At 39.8% G+C, this 24,909-nt stretch overlaps 1 protein-coding gene across 1 annotated transcript in view; it reads right to left on the reverse strand.

Annotated features, from left to right (window-relative positions):
- The window catches only part of EYS (eyes shut homolog), a 1,789,541-nt gene that overhangs the window by 71,627 nt on the left and 1,693,005 nt on the right, over positions 1 to 24,909 (reverse strand). Inside the window, 1 exon segment of the mRNA XM_062187220.1 lies at positions 933 to 1,105. Within this exon segment, the coding sequence (XP_062043204.1) occupies positions 933 to 1,105 (173 nt within the window).

The following is a 24,909-nucleotide window of genomic DNA, read 5'->3' on the forward strand; positions in this document are numbered from 1 at the left end:
TGAGAAATTGATCATATATATAGGACTAAGTATCAAAGGGATCATATAAATAAGACCAAGTGTCTGGTAATAACAATAGATAGAATTAAAAATGAGAGAATGTTCTAACAGGGAAGCAGTCCACACAGAAGACTCTTAGAATATCAAATGCCCTAAACAGCACTCTGACCTCAGAATCAGCTGTTAAGGCATTAGGAACTGGCTGAAAACCTATGAGAGCATTTCAGGCATGGAAAGCCAAGACACCGTGGCAAAAAATGTTCTATATGAAGGATCTTTGTGAGACCCCAGTGCAAAGAAGTGGCCATCAAAGAAGGATGCACTTTTCTCTGAAGGGAGGAGAGAACTTCCACTTTGCTTATGGCCCTGTCTAAATACTGATGGAGTTTGTGGACTCAAAAGGCTTCCATAGCCTTAGCAGCTCATGTCAAGAGCCTTGGGTGATGACTGACATCATATATAAGAGTGTTAATTGTTAAATCAACAACAGGAGGCACTGGGCACTTACTCCCCATGTAGGACCTCTATCTTTAATGAGTTGTACTATGAGAATTAACTGTAAAACTTGTTTTCCAATAGTACTTTATACTGTGTGTGTGTGTGTGTATACAAGTTGTTGAAATCTTTACTTAGTATAGAGTTGGTCTTCTGTATATAAAGTTAATTAAAAATGAATCTTAATGAAGAATGGAAGGGAGAGCGAATAGGAGGTAGAATGGGAGTGGGAGTGGTAGGGCGGTTATGGGGGGAAGAACCACTATATTCCTAAAGCTGCACCTAGGAAATTTGTTTTTCATTAAATAAAAGCTTTCTTAAAAAACTAAATACTCTAAGGAGAGAGGAGAGTGGACTCTTAAATATATTTCTGCTTTACTTTCTACAGAAGAAACTCTAAATTCATGGATATAAAAATGAATTAAGTTTTGCCTTACCTTGTTCACAGTATATTCCAGTGGTTCCTAGAGGACAGTAACAGGTGTATCCATGAGGCAAGGAAACACACGTTGCTCCTTTGCTACAGTGGTGTGGAGGGTCATGTTCAGGATCACAGGTGGAAACTGCCTGTGTGCAGAAAGTTCCTTTCCACCCAGTGGGACACTTGCAGCTATAGATGGAGAGAAAGAAGCAGGATTTGAGTGCCTGAGCAGAGATAGATATACAAGTATGTATCACCCTGGTGTTAATTTGGCAGTTTTAACTGAGGTCCGAAGATATCAAAGTAAGTTGTGATTCCAACTACTAAGATCTAAATTGTCAAAGAAGACAGTAAATAATTGATTATGTGATTACCAGGCTGCACATCAAGGATTTAGAGTGTTTCAACGTGAAAATTGAGAGAATTTGAAGAGAACTACTTCTTTGGACAAAGCTGTATTATAGTCTCTCTCCCTGTTGTCACAAATGGCCAAGGGAGAAGAATTTACATGGAGTTTCTGCCCTCCAAAGTCAAGCCTAGAGAAAATGGATTCTGCAGAACCATGTAAAATACGTTTTCCCTGACATTGGTGAACACACAGGCCTAGTTTCTGGAGCTGAAGCAAGAATGCCAAACCCACCAGCAGAGAGTCAAATGTGGGTGAATTTCAGGCAAGGGATATGATAGTCATAGTTAACAGAACATCAGCCTGAGGATGTAAAATGGATGATGTTTAAGAGGAGACTTATTAATTAGGCTGAAGAGACCTCACATTTAAGGACGAGAGAGCCAGTTTATGTCTGGGCTAAGGGGTAATGGGGTGAGTTTAACCAGAAGACAGATCTTGTCTGGTTTGAGAGAGTGGTGTTGGGAGGGGCCCAGCAGGGGAGTCTTTGGTGTACCCCCAAAAGATAGGGTTGCCAGATAAAACTCAGGGAGCTTAGATTTAAATGTCAAATAAACAATGTAGTATAAGTATGTCCCATACAGTATTAGAATTAACATTTAGTATACTAAATATTGTTGATCACAAGTTCAAATTTATCTGGAGACTGTATTTTCCCTCTTGTCTCTCTTCCTCTCTCCCCTCCTTCCTTTTCTCTCTCCCTCTCCCCTCCTTCTTCCCTCCCTCCCTCTTCTTTCCCTCCTACCTTCCCCCCTCTTCCTTCCTTCTTTTTTCCCTTCCTTTCTTGCCTCTCTGAATCTGGCAATCCTGCACTAAAAGGCTCATAAGAGAAAAGATAAGCTTTGCATTCTCACCAAGCCCCAAAAAGCACTAAACCATCTGAAAATGCTGCCAGTCAAGGAAGCACATTCAACGATGAGGAGTAGGGTGTTGGGTCAGAACACATTGGAGAAGGACAGCAGCAGACTGCACTTCCTTCCCAGACTTGCCATTTACGCTGCGGTGGGGGTAGAGAACGTCTGGCCTGCAAAGTCACTTGGTCTGGTCCTACCAAGGCAACCACAGGTGGGGCTTGAAATGCAATAAGTCTATACAGGCTAATTTTTAAGTTGATAACTTTGTATGACCTGTGAATGATGTAATAGATATCCAATGGCTCTTGGCAAAAAAAGTTTCCCAACCCTTGCAAGACAATGGCTGGGACTCAGCAATCTTGGAAGAGTGGAGTGTCGATGGTTCATTGAGGTATACTCTTTTAATTAATGAATTGACTGTATTTGACAACTAAAGTGCCTATTCACCAGGTAGAAGAAGAAAATTCAGCTGGCTTCCCCACATTTTAACCCAGAACCAGTAAAAGGTTGAGTCTCTCTAGCAGGTTCAAAAAAGAGAGAGTAGGAAACAAATTTACTTTGTGAATACACTTGATCCCTGGGTCACATTTGTCTTCTATTAATTCATTACAATGCTCTTTGCTTATTGGAAAACTGCAGACATAGATGATATTAACAGCATAGCTGAGGTTGTTGAAAAGTATAACCAACATGTAATTTCTAATACAAGCAAGTCAAGATTAGGAAGGGAGTAAACGGAAATATCTTTAGTTTTGTGTTTTCATCAGGCTGCAATAATTCTCAGACTCTAGGGATTAAAGACAGCTCATATAGTCACCTCCAGGTGGATCAAGCTGTATGTCACACATTATATGCCATATAAAGGAAAGGTGAGGACGATGACAAGGAAGTTCTAACACAGAAATGCTTCACATAGTGTTTCATATCCTTTTATTTTAAAAGCCACTTATTGGGAAACACACTATGTGTAATACATATTTCTACAGTTCTAAGATTGTTTATAAACAAATGTCTTTCAACACACCACACAAAGAAACACTATTACCAGGACCTTGAAGGCCACCTGTGCCTGCTCTGGTAACCTCCTGCTCTCTCATCCAGAGAGCTGACCACTGTCTTGAAATAATCATTTCTTTGATTTTCTAGATAGTTTTAGTTTTGCCTGTTTTTAATACTCATATGCATATAATATGATATTGTATGAGTATATAATCTTTTTATTCCAGATAGCATTTTTGGGATTCATGCATATATGTATGTATATAGCAATTGTCCACTGTTCATTTATTACCATTGCCATCTAACTTGATGAACAGAAATGGATAATTTTTGTATAGTTGAAATGTTAATGTTTTCTTTTATGGCTTGCAGTTTTTGGTGGCTTATTTATGGAAAAAATTCCAATTCCAAGGTAAAAAATATTATGTTATCTCCTAAAACAATAACTTTAACCTTTTACCTTTAAGTCTTAGTATATCTGGGATTTTTTTGTGTGTGTGTGTTTGATACAGGGTAAACATCCAATTACATTTTTCCACATGACAAATCAACAGTCCTAACACTCTCTATTGAATTGTTCATATTTGGCCCCGATGAGTCATGTCCATTCAGCAGGGTCCAGCATCACTCTACTTTGTTCCATTCATTAATTGGTATTTGTGCCAACACCAAATTCTTCATTTCTACAGTGTGGTAATAAGTCTTGATATCTAGGATGACAAGTTTTCCTACTTTGTTTTTCTGTTGAAGGGTATATTGGCTATTTTCAATCTTTTGCTCTCTCATATACTTTCAACTAGCTCCAAGTTTGGGGGTTCCAAACAGCTCCTCTCTTGGCTAGTTGCAGGATGCTAGTGCCAGGTGGTCAGGGAGACAGAAACATACCCCTTATTTTACCTCCAGGTTGGCAGGTACACTGTCCCCGACTGGGCTCTAAGCCAGAATCACACCAGGCTGTTCCCACAGCTTTTTTTGCTGGTGGCTTGGGCTGAGAGTTGTGCCCTATTAGATTCCCCATCTCAGGCAGTTCTTAGCCTTAAATTAGGTCCACTACAACCTGCATAGATCTCAATAAGTTTATTCAGTCACCAGGTTTCAGTAGGACCTAGGACAAAGGCCAACTCTAATACTTACTTTCTATTATCTTGGAGACTGTTGCTTTCACTTCATTTGAGCTCTGCATTGTTTTCACATGGATACATATATCGTCCCACCTTTCATAACTGTACCAATTTACAGTCTCATTTTAAGTGTACAAAGTGCTCCTAAAATAATAGACTTATATATGCTTTAAAAAATACAACATTTTTATGGGCTTTTTTTCATTGACCTAATAATTATTAATTAGGATAAAAATGATTAAGTGTGTCTATGCAATATCAAGAACCACTCATTTCAGATTTTTCTTATTTTGTAGTCTAATTTATGACTCACCAAAATTTATTTTTTCATAAATATATATTAATGTCTATAGTGTACATAGTACAATGTTATATCATGTAGGCTGGATGGAACATGTGTGAGGAGTGAGCTTTTATTCCTGCTAAGAAGAGGTGTGCTAGGATAAAAGACTGCTAGAATGCATGTGCTGAGGAGCTGAGGGAATGGCTCAGAGAGGCAGTGCTGGAATCTAGAAACCAGTGTGGTGAATAACTGAGTAGATGAGAACATGATAAATGTGACAAATACATGTTCAGCAACACATCGTTATATTTGGTTCAAGGAGGAATTTAAAAAGAGAATTTTCATTTATTAGGAACTTACAGGTAGTGTATATATAAAAGTAAACATATAAAGTCTTGTATATATTACTAATGCATTGAATAAGATGTTTAGATGGGTCATGATGGAAGAAAATTTGGAGGATTCCAAGATGGCAGAATAGGGACAGAGCTTACTACTCTAGTCCAGGGGAAGATAGTTAAAAAAAGAAAAAAAAGTAGAGAGAGTGCAATCTCAGGGAGGAGTTAGGGCCCAATAAATAAATCTTAAAAAAAAAAAAAAAAGAAACCCATACATGACATGAAAGAAAATTTTTCGAACTAATAAGAGGGGTCTGCGCTGTGGCTCACTTGGTTAATCCTCTGCCTGTGGTGCTGGCATCCAATATGGGCGCTGGGTTTTGGTCCCAGTTACTCCTCTTCTAGTCCAGCTCTCTGCTGTTGCCCGGGAGGGCAGTGGAGGATGGCTCAAGTACTTGGGCCCTTGCACCCACATGGGAGACTGGGAGGAAGGACCTGGCTCCTGGCTTCAGATTGGCACAGCACTGGTTGTGGCAGCCATTTTGGGAGTGAACCAATGGAAGGAAGACCTTTCTCTCTGTCTCTGTCTCTCTCACTGTCTATAACTCTACCTGTCAAATAAGTAAAAAAAAAAAAAAAAGAAAATTTTTCCCATAAAATTGAGATTTTTAAAGAGAAATCAAAAGGAAATATTGGAAATGAAGAATTCAAGAGAATAATAGAACATTAACAACAGACTCAGTGAGGCAGAAGAAAGAATATCCAAGTTAGAAGACAAATCTCTGAAAATTTTACAGTCAGACAAAAAAAAAAAAAAGAAATTAGAAAACTAAAAAAAAACAGTGTTGGAGATTTATGGGATACTGTCAAATGACCCAATATACGGATTTTAGGAGTTCCTGGGGGCGTGGAAAGAGGGAATGAATTAGAAGGCCTTTTAGTGAAATAATTATAGAGAACTTTCCTAATTTGGAGAAAGTAAAGGATGTCCAAGTACAGGAAGCACATAGAACTCCTAATAGAAATATCCAGAAAAGATCTTCACCATGATACACTGTAGTCAAACTCTCCACAGTAAAACATGAAGAAACATTCTAAAATGTACATGAGAGAAATGCCAGATTACTTGCAGAGGACCTCCAATTAGACTCACAGCTGACTTCCCATCAGAAATCCTACAGGCTAGGAGAGAAAGAATGGCAAGATATCCTCCAAGTTTTTATTGGGCATTGCCTAAAATAGTTCCTGACAATATGGCACCTGGCAGATGTTCGAAGGGCGTGTTTGCAGCTGCTGCAGTTAAGCTACGTAAGATCGGACCACTGGCAGGGATAGGTCCGCTTTAGTTCTGGACACGTGAACAGTGCATGATCCCTGTACTTTGCTTAAGATGCCCCTGTGCGTGGTCCACCCGTACCTGCATGACCTTTTTGCTGATTGGCTCCCCTGCTGCGCATGTCTTTTTGTAAGCCTTGTAAGCCTGTACACTTCCTCAATAAAGTAGTTCCTGCTTCGACAGAACTCACAGGTGCTTGCTGTGTTCTTGACCCGTCGACCTTACCTTTCCTATTTGCCTTGTCGGGGAGTGCTTGTATTGTTCTCTGCTGGTCAGGGGCCAGTTTCAGGCTTAAGACCCCAAAAAGTGGCATCCAACGTGGGGCTCGACGGACACGAACGACTGACTCTGGTCCGAGAGAAGGACTGACTCTGGCTGAAGTGAAAGTACCGGCAGACTCAGCTAAGCGAGGCTGGAGGTAAGGTATCCCTGAAAGGATGGGGCAATCTCATGCTAAGTTTGATGACCCAGTGCCTAAGGCACTGAGATACATACTAATGACTCAAGACTTAGAAATTTCTGATTCTCAAGCCGCTGAGGTTTGGGAAGCCCTTACTGAAGTGGCACCATGGCTCGCTGCTGCCAATCTTTTTGACTGGTCCACATGGGACCTGGTGCAACAGCTGGTTCAAAAACAGGAGATCAATCTTGGGGCTGTTCCTCCATTGGGGACCTACCGTACCCTGTCTGCCCTTAAGGCTTGCTATCCACCATCCCCAACTGAAGGAAAGCCGCACAAAAAATCTTGCACACCTAAGCCGGTTGATATGAAACAGATGAGCTGGGTGGCCTTTGATGAGGAATGTCAGGAGGCTCATAAATCCCCAGAGGCAGTTGAAACTAAGATAGAGCCTTCAGGTGTGGTGATAACCCCTAAAGGCCCAGCGCTGCCTCAACCCACTGCGCCTCCAATTACAGAGGGGACGTCCGGCCCTGTGCCACCCATGTGGCCACCCCCTTATAGGCATTCCCCTCCCTTGGATCGCCCGCTGCCATCTTGTCCTTCTGACTGAGATGGCTTACAGCCGCCATTTTATGGACCAGGTGGAGTCTCACCCTCACCCTGCATGGCTTTTCTGGAAAATGTCAATCCAGGAGGCAACTGGCCTGCGCTGTGGTATCCTTGGGAAGCCCATGAGCTAAAAGAATTAAAAAAGGCTGTTTCTGAAGATGGGCCAAATTCTCCATGGGCCAAGACTATTCTCCAGGGTCTTGCTCATCAACAATGTACTACCCAAGACTGGAAAAATTTGGCTAAAGCTGTACTCCCTGGTCCTCTATACATAAACTGGTGCACCTTTTTTTAATGACGAGTGTCATACGCAGATGGAAAGAAACCAGGCCGCTAATCCTCCTATACCAGTAACTTTTGGGATGCTTTCTGGATCTAGTGACCAATATGCTACTGGCCTGCAACAGGCTGCCATTCCTGCTCCTTACCAGGAGCAAGTAAGGGTCATAGGACTGGCTGTCTGGAAAAAAGCTGGAGGAAGGCCCCTCTGAACCACCTGTAGCTGGGATCACTCAAAGGTCATCTGAAGACCTGGCCACCTTCATAGAGCAGGTTGAAAAGATGTTAGTATGGGAGGGCATGACCGCAGATCATAAACTTGCTTGTGCAGATATGAAAAAGAGGTCAATGGGTAGATGGATTGTGGCCACAAGGATGTGGGGACACAAGCCCATCAATCTCAGTCCTTGGCGGCTGCCTTACAAACCCAGACAACCTTACTGTCTGAGGCCTTTGCTAATGCCCTTACTCTGGCCACTGGGAAAAAAGGGGGAATTTGCTCTGGATGTGGTCAATCGGGTCACTTTAAGAGGGAATGTCCCAGTAGCCACCCTGCTGCTCAAGCACCGCCTCGTCCTCTGCCCTCTGGAAGAAAAGGAGGCACTAAACCCAAGACTTCATGTCCCTGCTGTCACAAAGGTTTCCATTGGCTAAAGGACTGTAAATAAAAGTTTGATATTGAAGGGAAACCTTGAAACTAGACACAGGGCACCCCCCAGGCCGTCACATAAAGGCAGTATCTCCTCAGGCTCTACCTTGACCTCATCAGCTGCAGGAGCTAAATAGGTCTAGGTCTACTCCCAAAGCACCCCCCCCCCCCATGCCCATTGGACTGTCCTCATTATTCCAGGAGTTAGGCCCAAGATGGATATTTTCATAGCAGGAAAGAAATTCTGCTGTCTGGTCGACACGGGCTGACTGCATGGTTTTGAGAAAAGAAGTTCCTCCACAGTGGAAACTAGTCCCAGGGCCCCATCTGATGGGAGTTGGGGGAAATACCAGGTCAGAAGAAACTAAAGATTTCCTAAAATGGGAGGATGTGGATGGTAGCCAGGGGGAAGTGCACCCCCTTGTGGCCACTGGTCTATCTGCTAACCTGTTGGGACAAGATGTACTGGAAGAAGCTGAAGTATATATTACTACAGATCATAAGGCATTCTAAGAGGATCTCCAAGAGGAGGAAGAAAATCAACAGCAATTTAAGTTACCAGACTCCCTAAGCAACTACAGGGGTGACCCACTCTTCAGTACTTCTAGGACTGGTGTTCCAGCCCCCTGGGTTAGACCTCACCCCCAATCCTAGAGGCCACTGTTCCATTGGTCCTTGCAATTCAATGGCTCCCAGGGCCACCTATATGGGTGGAACAGTGGCCACTGCTTCGAAACAAGTTGTCAATATTTAAAGAAATCATATCAGAACAATTACACCTGGGACATATTAGGCCCTCTATGAGTCCATGGAATAGCCCTGTTTTTGTTATTTGAAAGTCTTCTGGAAAATGGAGAGTGCTACAAGACCTTAGAAAGATCAATGACCGCATAACCCAGGTGGGAACTCCCCTCCGAGGGCTGCCTTGGATCGCTTCTATACCCTCCAATTTGACACTTATAGTAGTAGACATCAAAGATTGCTTCTTTTCTATCCCCTTAAATCCTAATGATTGTGAAAAATTTGCCTTCTCCGTACCCTCCACAAACTTTCAGGGTCCGGATGAAAGATATGAATGGGTAGTTCTTCCCCAAGGAATGGCCAGTAGTCCTGCTTTTTGCCAACATTTTGTCTCCTGGGTTTTGCACCCCTTACAACAGGAAGGGATCACACTTTATATACATATGTATGACATTATTATTGGATCTGCTAACCCAGAACAATTAGGGTCCACTTTCAGACAGTTATAAAAACTCCTAGCTCAAGCTGGTCTCCATATTTCCAGCAATAAGGTCCAGACCATCCCCCCATTCAAAATCTTGGGGACGCATCTCAATATGGACTCTGTCTCCCCCCATAAATCTCAGTGATCAATACAGCCCAAATATTCGTTAGTGGAACTACAAAAACTGCTGGGAGAGCTAAACTGGCTGAGGCCCTGGCTCCATATTTCTTCTGAGGATCTCCTCCCTCTCTTTGATTTATTAAAAGACAAGGACCTTACTGAGACTCTCAGTCTAAATGTAACACACCTCAAAATACTACAAGAGGTCCAATCGGCCCTTGATAATGTCCAACTAGCTAGATATAACCCTGAATGTCCCATGAGCCTTTGGATCCTTTCAGGAGCCAAACTGCTCATGGCTGTAATCACCCAAAAAGGAAATCCTCTCCAATGAATACACACCTCCATTGGAAGAGCCCCTAGAGTGTATTCACATCTTGACCAATTGGCAAACCTCATCATTAAGGGGAGGGACACCTCTGTTAGACATTATAGCAAAGATTTTGAGATGCTTGTTATCCCCTCCGCTCTTCAGACTTTGAATGGATACAGAGAAACAATACTAGGGTGTCCTTAGCTCTAGAGGGTTTTCTAGGAAAAATTAACTGCCATTACAGTCCAAATAGGTGGGTAACTTCCTTTTCCCACCTGCCATGGATACCTCCTGCCCTCTTCTCTACCAGGCCCCTAAAGGAGGCTGTCAATGTGTTTATGGATGGGGGGACAAGCTGGTTCTGCAGTAGTAGTTTACCCTCCTACATCAAGTGCCCTAATTTATATTTTGAGTCTGTTGAGGGATCTGCCCAATTTAAGGAACTGTATGCTGTAGCCATGGCCATGTCTCATATTAGAGAGTCACTAAATCTATTCTCAGATAGTCTCTATGTGGTCAATCACCTGCCCACTCTAATTTTGTCCCATTTTAGGTTAGATAACAATCCTATCACCCCATTAGTGATCCAGGTAAGGTCCTTATTGAGACAAAGAAGTCAACCTCTCTTTGTACAACATTTGAGAGGACATCAAAATTTGCCAGATTTCTTGTCACAAGGCAATGAAACGGCAGATTAATTGGCTATGCATGGCATATTGACAGCCCCAATTCAAACCATTCCTGATTTACAGCTCCTTCAAGGTCTTCACGACATTACACATCTAAATCGGAGAGGGTTACATCATAGATTTCCTTCCGTTCCCATTAAAGACCTTAAACGGATTATAAAAACCTGCAATTCATGTCTTCTCCTGTTACAAGTCTCACCTCTCCAAACACCTGGAGTAAATCCTAGAAGACTAAAGCCCAACATACTATGGCAAACTGATGTTACACACTATGCACCATTTGGCAAGCTTAAATATATCTTTATGTCCATTGACACGCACTCCCATGCCTGTTGGGCCTCTGCTCACTCCAGTGAAAAGGCCAAATATGCTGTTAGTCATTTTCTACAGTGTTTTGCTATTTGGGGGCTACCAGTAAAAGTCAAGACTGATAATGGCCCCTGTTTCATTAGTAAGACAACACAAGAATTCTTCAACGAATGGCATATTCAACACTCTGCTGGAATTCCCCACAACCCACAAGGACAAGCAATCATCAAAAGACAAAATAAGATTTTAAAAGACCAACTTATAAAACAAAAAGGGGGAATCATACCCCCACAAGACCAGCTACAAATGGCCATGCTCACCTTAAATATTTTAAATTTTCCAAAACATCAGCCCTTGTCAGCCTTTCACAAACATTTGTTCCTCCAAGTATGCTACCTTTCGGTTAGGGTAAAATGGAAGGACCCATTAACAGGATGCTGGCGAGGACCAGACCCACTGATAAGTGCTGGTAGAGGATTTGGATGTGTCTTCCCTCAGGGGAATTCAAATCCCATACGGGTGCCTGTGAGAAACCTTAAATATCTCCCCTCTGCCGAAGAAGGTCACCCAGGAGGACCCCCTCCTGAGGAGTAACTTTTCTTTTCTCTTACAGGGATGAAAAGACCATATTGGACTCTGCCTCATTGTGACTGGATATCTTATTGTCACTCTTCTGATCTGCATCGTGGGCTTTGCTGTCCAATACCTTGTTCCAGAATCGCTGAGGTTTGGATCTGCTCACCACTTGGGAAGGAGGAATCTGTTTATTCTTAAAGGAGGAGTGCTGCTTTTATGCTAATTGCTCCGGCATCGTCCAGGACAAGATCAAGACCCTCCAAGAAGACCTTGAAAAACGTCATAATGAACTAAGCTCTAGTTACCCGTGATCGGGCCCTGGGGGATGACTTCCTTATCTCCTCCCCCTTGTGGGCCCCTTGGTCTCCATTGTCCTTGTACTCACTTTTGGTCCTTGCATTTTTAATAAGCTTATTAAATTTGTCCAAGGTCACATCGTTGCGGTCCAGTTAATGGTGGTCTGACAACAATATGCCACTCTTCAAGAACCGGGTTATGGCGCCCTTTAAGTGCCAGATTGGGAACCCTATACATCCACCATGGCCACTGCCAAGATGTAGAGGTGTAATACATCATACCCTGAGTTGCTGAGGTGGTAGCCAATGATGGATAAGATCCCCTGGGACAGCCCCTAGCAGCTGGAGTAGTAGTCAAAGACGGGTAAGATCCCCAGAGGGGGACAACCTAAGACAGACATACTCCCTAAAGGGCTGATCCCAGTCAGAGGGCACAACCTAAGACAGGCACACTCTCTGCTCAGTTCCTCTTTCTCTCTTTAATATAAAACAAAAAGGGGGAAATATTGGGGATTGCCTAAAATAGTTCCCGACAAGGCGCCTGGCATATGTTTGAGGGGCATGTTTGCAGCTGCTGCAGTTAAGCTACGTAAGATCGGACCACCGGCAGGGATAGGTCCGCTTTAGTTCCGGACATGTGAATAGTGCATGATCCCTGTACTTTGCTTAAGATGCCCCTGTGCATGGTCCACCCATACCTGCATGACCTTTTCGCTGATTGGCTCCCCTACTGCGCATGTCTTTTGTAAGCCTTGTAAGCCTGTACACTTCCTCAATAAAGTAGTTCCTGCTTCGACAGAACTCACAGGTGCTTGCTGTGTTCTTGACCCGTCGACCTTACCTTTCCTATTTGCCTTGTCGGGGAGTGCTTGTATTGTTCTCTGCTGGTCAGGGGCCAGTTTCAGGCTTAAGACCCCAACAGTTTTAAGAGGAAAATACTGTCAGCCCAGAATACTGTACCATCAAAGCTCTCATTTATGAATGAAGGTGAAATCAAAACCTTCCATAACAAACAGAAATTGAAAGAATTCATCACCACCTCTCTAGCCTTACAAAAGATGTTTAAGGATGTGCTACACACAGAAACATAGAAACACGGCCATCACTACAAAAGAAGGTGAAGTCAGAAAACTCTCCCAGTAAAAGTACAAAGGAAATCCAAAGTAAACAAAAAGAATATTTATGGAAAAATGGCAGGGCCAAATAGTTACTTATCAATAGTCATCTTGAATGTAAATGGCCTCAACTCTCCAATTAGAAAATACAGACTGGCTGAATTGGGTTAAAGAATAACACCCACTTATTTGCTGCCTGCAAGAAATACATCTCAGCAACAAAGATGCACACAGATTGAAAGTGAAAGGATGGAAAAAGACATTTCATTCTAACAGAAACCACAAAAAGCTGGTGTTGTCATCCTAATATCAGACAAAATAGGCTTTAACACAAAATCTGCTCAAAGAGACAAAGAAGGGGACTATGTAATGAGCAAGGGATAAACTCAACAGAAAGATGTAAGTATAATAAACATATATGCACTGGATTTCAGATCATCTGGCTATTTAAAAGAAATGCTAAGCATCTAAAGGGAAACATAGACTTCAATACAATAGTAATGGGGGACTTTAATACTCCACTTTCAGCAATGGACAGATCAATCAGACAGAAAATCAGCAAGGAGACAACAGAGTTAATCAACACTATAGACCAAATGGACTTAATGGATATCTACAGAACTTTTCACCATATAGTTGAAGAATACACATTCTTCTCACCAGTGTAAGGAACTTTTCCTAGGACAGATCACATGCTAGGCAATAAAAAATGAAATCTTGTCATTTACAACAAAAGGGATGAAATTGGAAACCATATTTAGTGAAATAAGCCAGTCCCAAAAGGCCAAATAATATATGCTTTCCTAATCTTTGGTAACTAATAGAGCACCTAAAAAGTAATATATAGAAGTGAAATTGACACTTTGAGATGCAATGACTTTGAACAGCCCTTGTCTTGACTGTTGAGGAACAGTGTTTTTTATTTTATTTTTTTTATACTCTTTGTTGAACACTTTCCTTAGTATAGTTAATCTTATGTTTATAAAGTTAATCGAAAATAGATGTTAGTAAAAAATAAGAATTAGAAAAGGAGAGGGAGGAAGATGAGGGGTGCGTGTGGGAGGGTGGGAATGGTGGGAAGAATTACTGTTTCTTAAGTTGTATTTATGAAATGCATGAAGTTTGTATACCTTAAAAAAAGGTTTCTGGGGAAAAATAGCCACTCCTAAAAAAAAAAAAGAAAGAGAAAGTAAACATTTGTATATTGTATCTAAATTAGTAGTTGTACAAAAAGTTGTTTAAAAAATTGTATTCACCACAATGGAGATAAACAAAATATAGACTTAATAGGCTATTAAGTCAAAGTTATATAATGATTTTAATTGGTGTTTGAAGGTCACAAAGAGCATAAAATGTTTACCTAAGCACATTGTAAACCAAATATGTTACCAGTTTCACATACAATGTAAAACAATGGTAAATTTTTTCATAATTTTCATTAAATAATTTTAAATTTATCTCTAGAGATGTTACATTTTTATGGTGATTGCACCATCTAGTGGTCCATTTTTATCCTGATGAAAAAGTTGAGAATGTAGTCTCCCTTATAGACAAACTTTGCAATGTAAAATATTTATTTTTTTAAATAAATTTTATTGCCTATACTTAAGGTACATTATATGATAAGACAAATCAGTTATTTTAGTATAAAAATAACAATCCGCATTGAGCATAATATACTAGAGATGCTATAAATTTATTTGAAAAATAACATCTTAATAACCTTATATAGTTCTCAGAACTTTCAGATTTGAAATAATTAGTTATGTTCAAAGATTTTAAAATTATTTTTCAAATATTATATATACTTTCTTATATGAGATATTTTTATTAGAATAATTTTGAGGAAACGAGTATTTTGTTGTTGTTGTATTTTAGCTTCTTTGGCACCTGTGAAATGTAAATAATGAGAATTTCAAATATTCATTCACTATTCTCCACCATGGGTATATTCTTCTAACCCTTGTAGCTAGTTTATTATTTTTTCCTTCAACCACATTTATACTACTTTTCCTGAAAAGTAGTAAGTTTGGAAAAGTATGTGAGTGAGTGTATACATGTAGTGGGAAGAGTAAAAACAAAACAAGGAGAGGTGGATAATCATTAATCTAAAGAACATTTATTATTTTTACATGCTAAGTTTCTGCCTCTGTGCTTAGCACTGAGATTCATCCACATGTAAGTTTCCATTCTTGACCTCATGAACTTGCTGTTTTTGTAGGGATCAGAAATATTAAGCAGGAGCCGGTACCATGGCGTAGCCAGTAAAGCCACTGTCTGCAGTGCTGACATCCCTGACCTGGCTGCTCCACTTCTGATCCAGCTCTCTGCTGTGGCCTGGGAAAGCAGTAGAAGGTGGCCCAAGTCCTTGGGCCCCTGCACCCACATGGGAGACCCTGAAGAAGCTCCTGGTTCCTGGCTTCAGATCCGCTTAGGTCTGCCTGTTGTGATCACTTGAGGAGTGAACCAGTGGATGGAAGACACCCCCCTCTCTCCCTCGCTCTGCCTCTGCCTCTCTGTAATTCTGCCTTTCAAATAAATAAATAAATACATCTTAAAAAAGGAGAAATATTAAGCAGACACTTTGAATATAATAGAACAAATACTAAAATAAGTACTATGGGAACCTATGGGAAGAACACTTAGGCAATTTTAGTGAATCTAGGGAAGGTGTTTGAAGTGAGATTTGTCTGCCTGAATGCTTGCAACTGAAGAGTAGGAACAGTGCAGTATTATACTAGAGAAGGAGACTAGTGCCCAGGGACTTTGAACAATACAAGGCAGTTCAACTTTAATGTGTTAGACATACAGGGATGACATGAGAAACTAAATGGATGCAAAAAGGGCTTGAATCCAGAAATGGCTATGGGAGCAGAAGGGTTGAAGTTCACGTGACACATTTTCAAAGCTTTGGTAAGTGTGTTGGTATAGAAGAGGAAAGATGATAGCAATGATGAGCATTTACTGAAGCTTAATATAAGCCAAACAGTCTTCTAAGTATTATAAATGAATTCATTCTTTTAATTCTCTCTATATAGCCTAAATAGGAAGGGACTAACATTCTCTGTATTTTATAGAAAGAAACCGAGAAGTCAAGGCTGGTAATGTCCATACTTTAGCCATTATCCTATTTCTCAACCTAGTAGATACCTTTGGGTTTTCAGGCTCAAATGACTGAAATAATAATGGTGTCATATTTCTCCATTCAGAAGAAATCGAATCAGTTTACTGTGACTTTTAGGGATCTGTTATATTAAATGGTGGAAATGATATGAGTGGAACAAGACCATGGAACCAGAGAGAGCTTTGAGAACAGAAATATTTCTGTCTTAGAATCTACATTGATTTTTAAAAGATTTTTGTGCTTTTACAGTTTATGCAGATCCCAAAGAATTGGTAGAAAGTATCTGACATGAGTTATAAACAAACAAACAAACAAAACAAAAAACAAAAAACAAAACAAAAACAAAATAGGAGAGAAAAGATGTTCTTAAACCATAGTGAGTGGGAACTTAAATTAAAGCCATACTGAGAAAACAAATAGGAGAATACTCTAATAAACAATAGTGTCTGCTTTTCTGCATCCACACCAACAGATTTTTAGCTTTTTAGCTTTTGCCAACCCCAAAGGTGAGAGAAATGAACTGTCTTAATTGGAAGCCTTAGAAAACAAGGTCTCAAGGCAATTTCAAGGATATAGGGATATCCTAAGGAGGGAGAGTGAGGGAGAAACAACGTGGGGGAAAGAGGAAATGTTAATAGAAGGTGATTAGATACTGAGCTGGATACAGCTTCACAAGAATCACAGTAGACTGCTTGGGATAGTTGGGTGCGTCTTGAAGGGCTGAACCAAGCAGTACAAGGAATTTGACTACTGTGTGGGCAGAAAAGTATAGCAAGAGAGTCTGATGCAGTTGTGCTATACCTTGTACAACAGATAAGAGAATTTACATTTTGCTGCATTCACAAAAGGAAAACCATAGTGCATTCAGAGCAGAAAAGAGATAAGAGACAAGAGGCAAAGAAGAGGATTCAACCTGGATTGGAATAAGGAGAGATTAGGGAAGAGGACACTAGTTGGTAAACAATTACCTAGTCCAGCAGAAGCTTAGTGAAGACTGAGTTAAGCACTGTTGGACAAAATACACTGAAGAAAACAAATTGGGCAAAAGATCCTTAATTTAGAAACTGGGGGAACTTTGAGATTCTGTCACTGAGTTTTAGAGAGTTTGTAAACCTTTAAAATTTTATGCAATATTTTGTGACCTAGAATGTTCATCGTTTCAGGGGAAAGGTCTTGTAAATTCACCTGATTCTCATTTGTGGGCCAAAAATACTAGAAAACCAGATTTTGTGATCACTGGTAGATTTGTTGTTCTAATTGTCTCAATTATTAATTTAATATCAATTCCTGATACATTCCACATTTTCTTTTAAAAAAGATTTATTTATTTATCTTAAAGTCAGAGAGAGAGAGAGAGAGAGAGCAAGAAAGTGAGCTCTTCCATCTGCTGGTTCACTCCCAAGATGGCCACAATGGTCAGGGCTGGGCCAGGCTGAAACCAGGAGCCAGGAGCTTCATCTGGGTCTCCCAAGTGGGTGGCAGGAGTCCAAGCACTTGGATCATCTTCCAGAACTTTCCCAGGTTATTAGCAGGGAACTGGATTGGAAATGGATCAGCTGGGCTCAAACCAGTGCCCATACAGGATGCTGGTGTTGCAGGCGGAGGCTTTACTCACTATGCTACAATGCTGGTCCCAATATCCACATTCTCCAAACTTCTGTTGTATTAATTTTCCACATACTCCTTTTATTATCTAACTTGTTTATGTAACTTTTGGTTTTCCTGTACTATGCTTTCCTTTGAGGGAGACATGTTGTCCTCAGTCACATTCAGGTTTCTATACTATATGATGACTATGGTTAATAACAATGCCTTGTATTTTGAAAGTTGCTGAGAGCCAGTTTTAAATGTTCTCATCACACACATGCACACACAAATTAAGTATGTGAGTTGATGCGCAACTTAATAGCCATTCCACAATGTATAGATATTTCAAAATATATTCTACATGATAAAGATATCCAAGTTTTATCTGAGAATTAAAAATATTAAGAAGAAAGCATAACCTAAATATAGCAAAACTTGTTTAAAAACACATGTATACAGAGGACCAAGTTAAAACTAAGCAACTTTTTGTTAACCTTGGCTATTGACTAGAGCAGAAATAGTTCACTGTTTCTCTGTTGCGTCAGAGTTCATCCCAAGAGCATTAAGGCCTTACATGAACTCTGCCTCATGATGCTCTCATTTTAGAAGCTGCATTGGGACACAGCTGGATCCGAGTGTGGTCCCAGAGTTGCAGAAGAGCAAGGCTCTCTGCACTTTTCCAGGGCTGTGCACACGTGTCAAATCCACCTTCCCAAGCCCCTCTCTCAGTACTTGAAGTAAGACTTTCCCTTGTATATTCAAACAATGGCTCCCACCTCGAGCTGTGATGAACGGAAGTAAAAGGAGCATTTTGAATTATTTTTTTAAAAAGTTCTGCCATTAAGCTGTGTGGAGTTAAGACACTTTGACCAGCTTTCAGAATTTGCTTTTAAATTGATTCCAAACACCATGAAATTTATGCTTCTGGGTTAAGACTTGCCTCTTGAGAATTTAAAAAATACTTTATCTATCATGCGTGTTAGTTATTTTTCAAGAAAAGATTGAACTTTAGCTTTAAGCTGTCTATAACATTACCTAGAAGTTCAATTTAACATACTTTGCTTCAGGTGAAATATAAAAGCATAGAGCCACACAAAATTAAGAGCCTGGGACTATGACAAGAACAAAAGAAATCTTCTTAAATGCTACTAAAACGTGTATTACAAAGCACACATTTGTTTTAAAGGGGAAATTCTCATTATTGAGATTATAGAATTTAAAAAAAGGGTCAAAAGGAATAAAATTCTTTGAATTGCTGCTGCTACTGGAGCTATGAATAGGAGCCTGGATACTCTTAAGCAGATTTGAGGTATATTTTACATACTATAAAATTCACCCATTTTTAGCTTAGGGATTCACAATTTTAATGTAATGACATAGTGCCCCAAGAGCTATTTTTGATTTGAAAGTATTGTTTCACATATAGTAATTAATATAATAATATTTTGTGATTATATGAGGATTCCACAGATGATCTCAGTTTTATTGAGAAAAAATTTTAAAATCTTGTGAGGAAAGTTGCCAGCTGTATCTTTCCCATTATACATTGTTGCTCAAGTCTATTAGTTACTCAAATTAAGGTTGGCATGTTGGGGGCGGACGCTGTGGTGCAGTGGGTTAATCCTCTGCCTGTGGCGCCGGCATCCTATATGGACATTGGTTCAAGCCCCAGCTGCTCTATTTCTAATCCAGCTCTCTGCTATGGCCTGGGGAAACAGTGGAAGATGGCCCAGGTGCTTGGGCCCCTGCACCCGCGTGGGAGACCCAGAGGAAAAGACCCAGAGAAAAAGCTCCTGGCTCCTGGCTTTGGATTGGCTCAGCTCCAGTTGTTGTGGCCATTTAGGGAGTGAATCAGTGGATGGAAGACCTTTCTCTCTGTTTCTCTCTCCCATTGTTTGTAGCTCTATCTCTCAAATAAATAAATAAAATCTTTAAAAAAAGAAAAAAAAGCTGGCATGTTGGACTCTGAGATACAGCTTTCCACCCACATATCAGTGGAATCCCCAGGGAATGTGTTATGAGGCAAGATATTTCTAATATGGAGAAAATATAAAATTCCACTTAAAGATAACTTCAACATTATTTTAAAGTGAATAGTAAGTGAATAGACTACACCCTGTAGATCAAGAGCTACTTAACAGTTTTATTACTTTATTTAAATTACTAGCTGTTTATAAATTTATTTTTTACTATTTAGTTTTTGGAGAGAATCTTTACCCAGGAATTGGAAGATCTGGTTTTGCTTCTTGCTGTACTACCTGCAAGGTGCTATAGGAGGGTACTTCAAAAAGTTTGTGGAAAATGAGATTAAAAGATAGGTTTGAGGCCAGCATTGTGGCACAGAAGGGTAAGCTGCCACCTTTAACACTGGCATTCCATACAAATGGTGGTTCAAGCTCTGGTGCACTTCCAATCCAGCTCCTTGCTAATGTTCTAGGAAAGCAGCAGAAGATGGCCCAAGTACTTGTGTCCCTGGCACCCACCTGAAACTCTCAGATGGACTTTCTGGCTCCTGGATTTAACCAGGTCCAGCCTCAGCCTTTGTAGCCATTTGGGGAAATGAACCCATAAAAGGGTATTCTCTTTTTCTCTTTCTCTCTCTCTCTGCCTCCTACTTCCCCTTCTTCTCTAACTCTGACTTCAAATAACTAAACCTTAAATAATAAAAGATAGGCTTATTTTGGTTAAAATATTATGCTTTATTCTTTTCATAGTATGCATTTTCAATGAAATTTTTCTAACTGAGCACCAAAGGGAAAACCTGTGGAAGTGAAATGGACACTATAAGAAACAGTGACTTGATCAGCTCTTGTCCTGACTGTTGATGTACAATGTAATACTTTATCCATTTTAGTATTTTTTTTTGTTCTAGTACTAGTGGTTGAACTCTGTAATTAACACACAATTATTCTTAGGTGTTTAAATTTCAACTGAAAAGTGATCCCGGTTAAATATAAGAATGGGAAAAAGAGAGGGAGGAGATGTACAGTTTGGGACATGCTCAATTGGACTTGCCCCAAATGGTGGAGTTAGAAACATGCCAGGGGATTCCAATACAATCCTGTCAAGGTGGCATGTACCAATGCCATCTCACTAGTCCAAGTGATCATCTTCAGTTCACAATTGATCACACTGGTAGGTCTAAGAGTCAAAGGGATCACACAAACAAGACTAGTGTCTGCTAATACTAACTGATAAAATCAAAAAGGGAGAGAATGATCCAACATGGGAAGTGGGATACACAGCAGACTCATAGAATGGCAGATGTCCTAAATAGCACTCTGGCCTCAGAATCAGCCCTTAAGGCATTTGGATCTGGCTGAAGAGCCTATGAGAGTATTTTAGGCATGGAAAGCAAAGACACTCTGGAAAAAAAAAAAAAGAAGACCTAAATGAAAGATCTCAGTGAGTGAGATCCCAGTGGAAAGAACGGGGCCATCAAAGAAGGAGGTACCTTTCTCTGAAGGGAGGAGAGAACTTCCACTTTGACTATGACCCTGTCGGAATAAGTTTGAAGTCAGCGAACCCTAAAGGCTTCCATAGCCTTGGCAACTCATGACTAGAGCCTAGGGTGATTACTGATGCCATAAACAAGAGTGTTAAATTGTTAAATCAACATCAAGAGTCATTGTGTACTTACGTTCCATTTGGGATCTGCCCTTAATGGGTTGTCCAATGTGAAGTAATGCTATAACTAGTACTGAAACAGTATTTTACACTTTGTTTTTCTGTGTGGGTGTAAACTGATGAAATCTTTACTTAGTATATACTGAATCGATCTCCTGTATATAAAGATAATTGAAAATGAAAAAAAAAACTTGGTGTTAAATTGGAAATTACATAGAAAATTAATCAATTTTTAAAAAGAATATCATGTAGTATCTCTGTCCTTAATGTGCTGTACACTGTGATTTAATGCTATAACTAGTACTCCAACAGTATTTTTCACTTTGTGTTGCTATGTGAGGGCAAACAGTTGAAACCTTTACTTTATATATACTCAACTGATTTTCTGTATATAAAGAGAATTGAAAATGAATCTTGATGTGAATGGAAGGGGAGAGAGAGTGGGAAAGGGGAGGGTTGCTGGTGGGAGGGAAGTTATGGGGGGGGGAAGCCATTGTAATCCATAAGCTGTACTTTGGAAATTTATGTTCATTAAATAAAAGCTTTAAAAAAAAGAAAGAGGGCATTCTTGTCTGGTTCTGGATCTTCATGGAAATATTCACAACATTTCTGCATTCACTATGTGTTGTCTGTAAAAAATATGCTGAAATTCATATATAAATATCAAATATAAAATAGCTAAAGCAGTCTGATATAACAAAAACAAAGCTGGAGGCATCACAATGCCATATCTCAAGACATGCTATAAGACCACTAAAAATCAGAATATCCTGCTACTGGCACAAAAATGAATATATATATACCAATGCAACAGAACAGAAACCGACTGGATTAAGATGGCAGATTAGGGAGGGAATTTACTGCTCTAACCTAGGAGAAGATGGTTTTTAAAAAGTGGAGAGAGTACAGTCTCAGGAAGAGTTAGGAAGAAAACAACACAGGAAACTCCATGCAAATTAGAGGGACACAGTGGACCTATGTGGAAGGTTTGGATGCCACAACTCAGGACCCCACCAGCCAAGAGCCTCCACACCAGCTTTGAAGAGTGAGGTGAGACCAGACTGCAGCCCAAGCCACTGGCAATAAAGCTACAAGAAGAGCAGGGAGACAATCTGGCTTGGAGCTCTGTGAGGGATAGTGTACCTACCAAACTAGAGGAGAAAAAAATGGAGGGCACATTTCTCTCTCCCTGATCACCCTGCAATAGCATCCTGTAACAAGCTGATAGAGAGTGGGCACCACTTTGGACGTATGTTACAGTTGTGCCAGCTTGTGTCTGTGCTCAGCAACCACCTGAGTGGAGACTCCTGAGTCTGGTGGGGAGAACAACATGCTCCTGAGTGAACAGTGAGCCATTGAAGAAATCAAAAGAGAAATAAAAAATTTTCTGGAACAAATGAAGACAACAATACAACATATCGAAACTTATGGGATACAGAATAAAATAGTGTTATGAGGAAAGTTTATAGTAATTGGTGCCTACATCGAGAAATTCATATAAATAAATGAGCTATCAATGCATCCCAAGGATCTAGAAAAACAACAGAAAACCAAACTGAAAACTACTAGGAGAAAAGAAATAATTAAAATTAGAAAACAAATAAACAACACTGAAACCAAAACAAAATTTAAAAGATCAGCAAAATGAAGAGTTGGTTTTTCAAAAACAAACAAAATTGACACGCTATTGGCCCAACTAACCAAAAAAGGAGAGAGAAAGTCCAAAAAATAAAATTAGAGATGAAAAAGGAAATGTAACAATAGAAACCACAAAAATAAGAAGAATCATCAGAAATTACTACAAAGAGCTGTATGCCAACAAGCTGGGAAACCTAAATAGATCCTTGGATGCATACAGCCTACCTAAATTGAGCCATGAAGACATAGAAAACCTAAACAGACACATAACCAAGACAGAAATTTAATCAGTAAAAAAGACCCTCCCAGCAAAGAAAAGCCCAGCACTGGACAACTTCACTGCTGAATTCTACCAGACATTTAACTCAACTTCTTCACAAGTTATTCAAAACAATTGAAAGGGAGAGAAACCTTCCAAATTTTTTCTATGAAGCCAGCATCACCTTAATTCCTAAATCTGCAAAAGATGCAACAGAGAAAGAACTACAGGCTAATTTCCCTGATGAGCATGGATGCAAAAATTCTCAACAAAATTCTAGATAATCAAATCCAACAACACATCAGATTGATCATCACCCAGGCCAAGTAGATTCATCCCTGGTATGCAGGGATGGCTCAAAATTTGCTAGTCAATCAATATGATATATCACATTAACAAACTGAAGAACAAAAACCATATAATTATCTCAATAGACACCGAGAAAGTATTTTACAAAATACAAGACCCCTTCATGATGAAAACTTTAAGTAAATTGTGAATACAAGGAACATTATTCAATACAATCAAGGCAATTTGTGACAAATCCACAATGAGCATCCTGCTAAATGGAGAAAAGTTGGAAGTAATCTCACTGAGATCTGGAACCAGAAAAGGGTGCCCACTCTCACCACTGCTTTTTAATATAGTCCTGGAAGTTCTAGCCAGAGCTAATAGACAAGAAAAAGAAATCAAAGGGATTCAAACTGGGAAGGAGGAAGTCAAATTATCCCTCTTTGCAGAAGACATGACCCTATACACAGGGGATACAAAAGACTCCACAAAGAGACTTTGAATTCATTGAAGAGTTTGGAAATGCAGCAGGATATAAAATTAACACACACACAAAAGATATTAATAGCCTTTGAAAAAGCAGACATTGCCAAGGATGAGAAAGAGCTCCTAAAATCAATCTCATTCACAATAGCTAGAAAAAAATAGAATACTTTGTATTAAATTTAATAAAGGATGTCAAAGATCTCTACACTGAGAATTACAAAACATGAAAAAAAGAAATAGAAGAATATACAAAGTCAAAAAATCTTCTATGTTCATGGATTGGAAGAAACAATATCATCAAAATTTCCATTCTTCCAAAAGCAATTTACAGATTAACGGGATCCCAATCAAAATGTAAAGACAGATATAGAAAAATGATGCCAAAATTCATATGGAGGCACAGGAGACCTCGAATAGCTAAAGCATTTGTATATAACTAAAACAAAGCCAAAGGCATAACAATACCAGATTTCAAGACATACTTCAGGGCAGTTATAATCAAAACAACCTGGTACTGGTACAAAAACAGATGGATAGACCAATGGAACAGAATAGAAATGCCAGAAATCAATCCAAGCATCTACAACCATCTTACATTTGACCAAGAAGCTAAAATCAACTCCTGGAGCAAGGACAATCTCTTCAAAAATGGTGCTGGGTAAACTGGATTTCCACATGCAGAAGTATGAAGTAAGACCCTTACCTTACACCTTACACAAAAATCCACTCAAAATTCATTAAAGATCTAAAACTATGACCTGGTACCATCAAATTATTAGAGAACATTGGGGAAACCCTGCAAAACACTGACACTGGCAAAGAGTTCTTGGAAAAGACCCCAGAGGCACAAGCAATAAAACCCAAAGTTCATATATGGATTTACATCAAATTGAGAAGCTTCTGTACCGCAAAAGAAACAGTAAGGAAAGTGAAGAGGCAACTGACAGAATGGGAGAAAATATTTGCAAACTATGCAACTGATAAAGGATTAATAACCAGAATATATAGAGGTCAAGAAACCCAACAACAACAAAGTGAGCAACTCTGAAGAAATGGGCAAA

The sequence above is a fragment of the Lepus europaeus genome, chromosome 3 (assembly GCF_033115175.1).
Source record: "Lepus europaeus isolate LE1 chromosome 3, mLepTim1.pri, whole genome shotgun sequence".
NCBI lineage: Eukaryota > Metazoa > Chordata > Mammalia > Lagomorpha > Leporidae > Lepus > Lepus europaeus.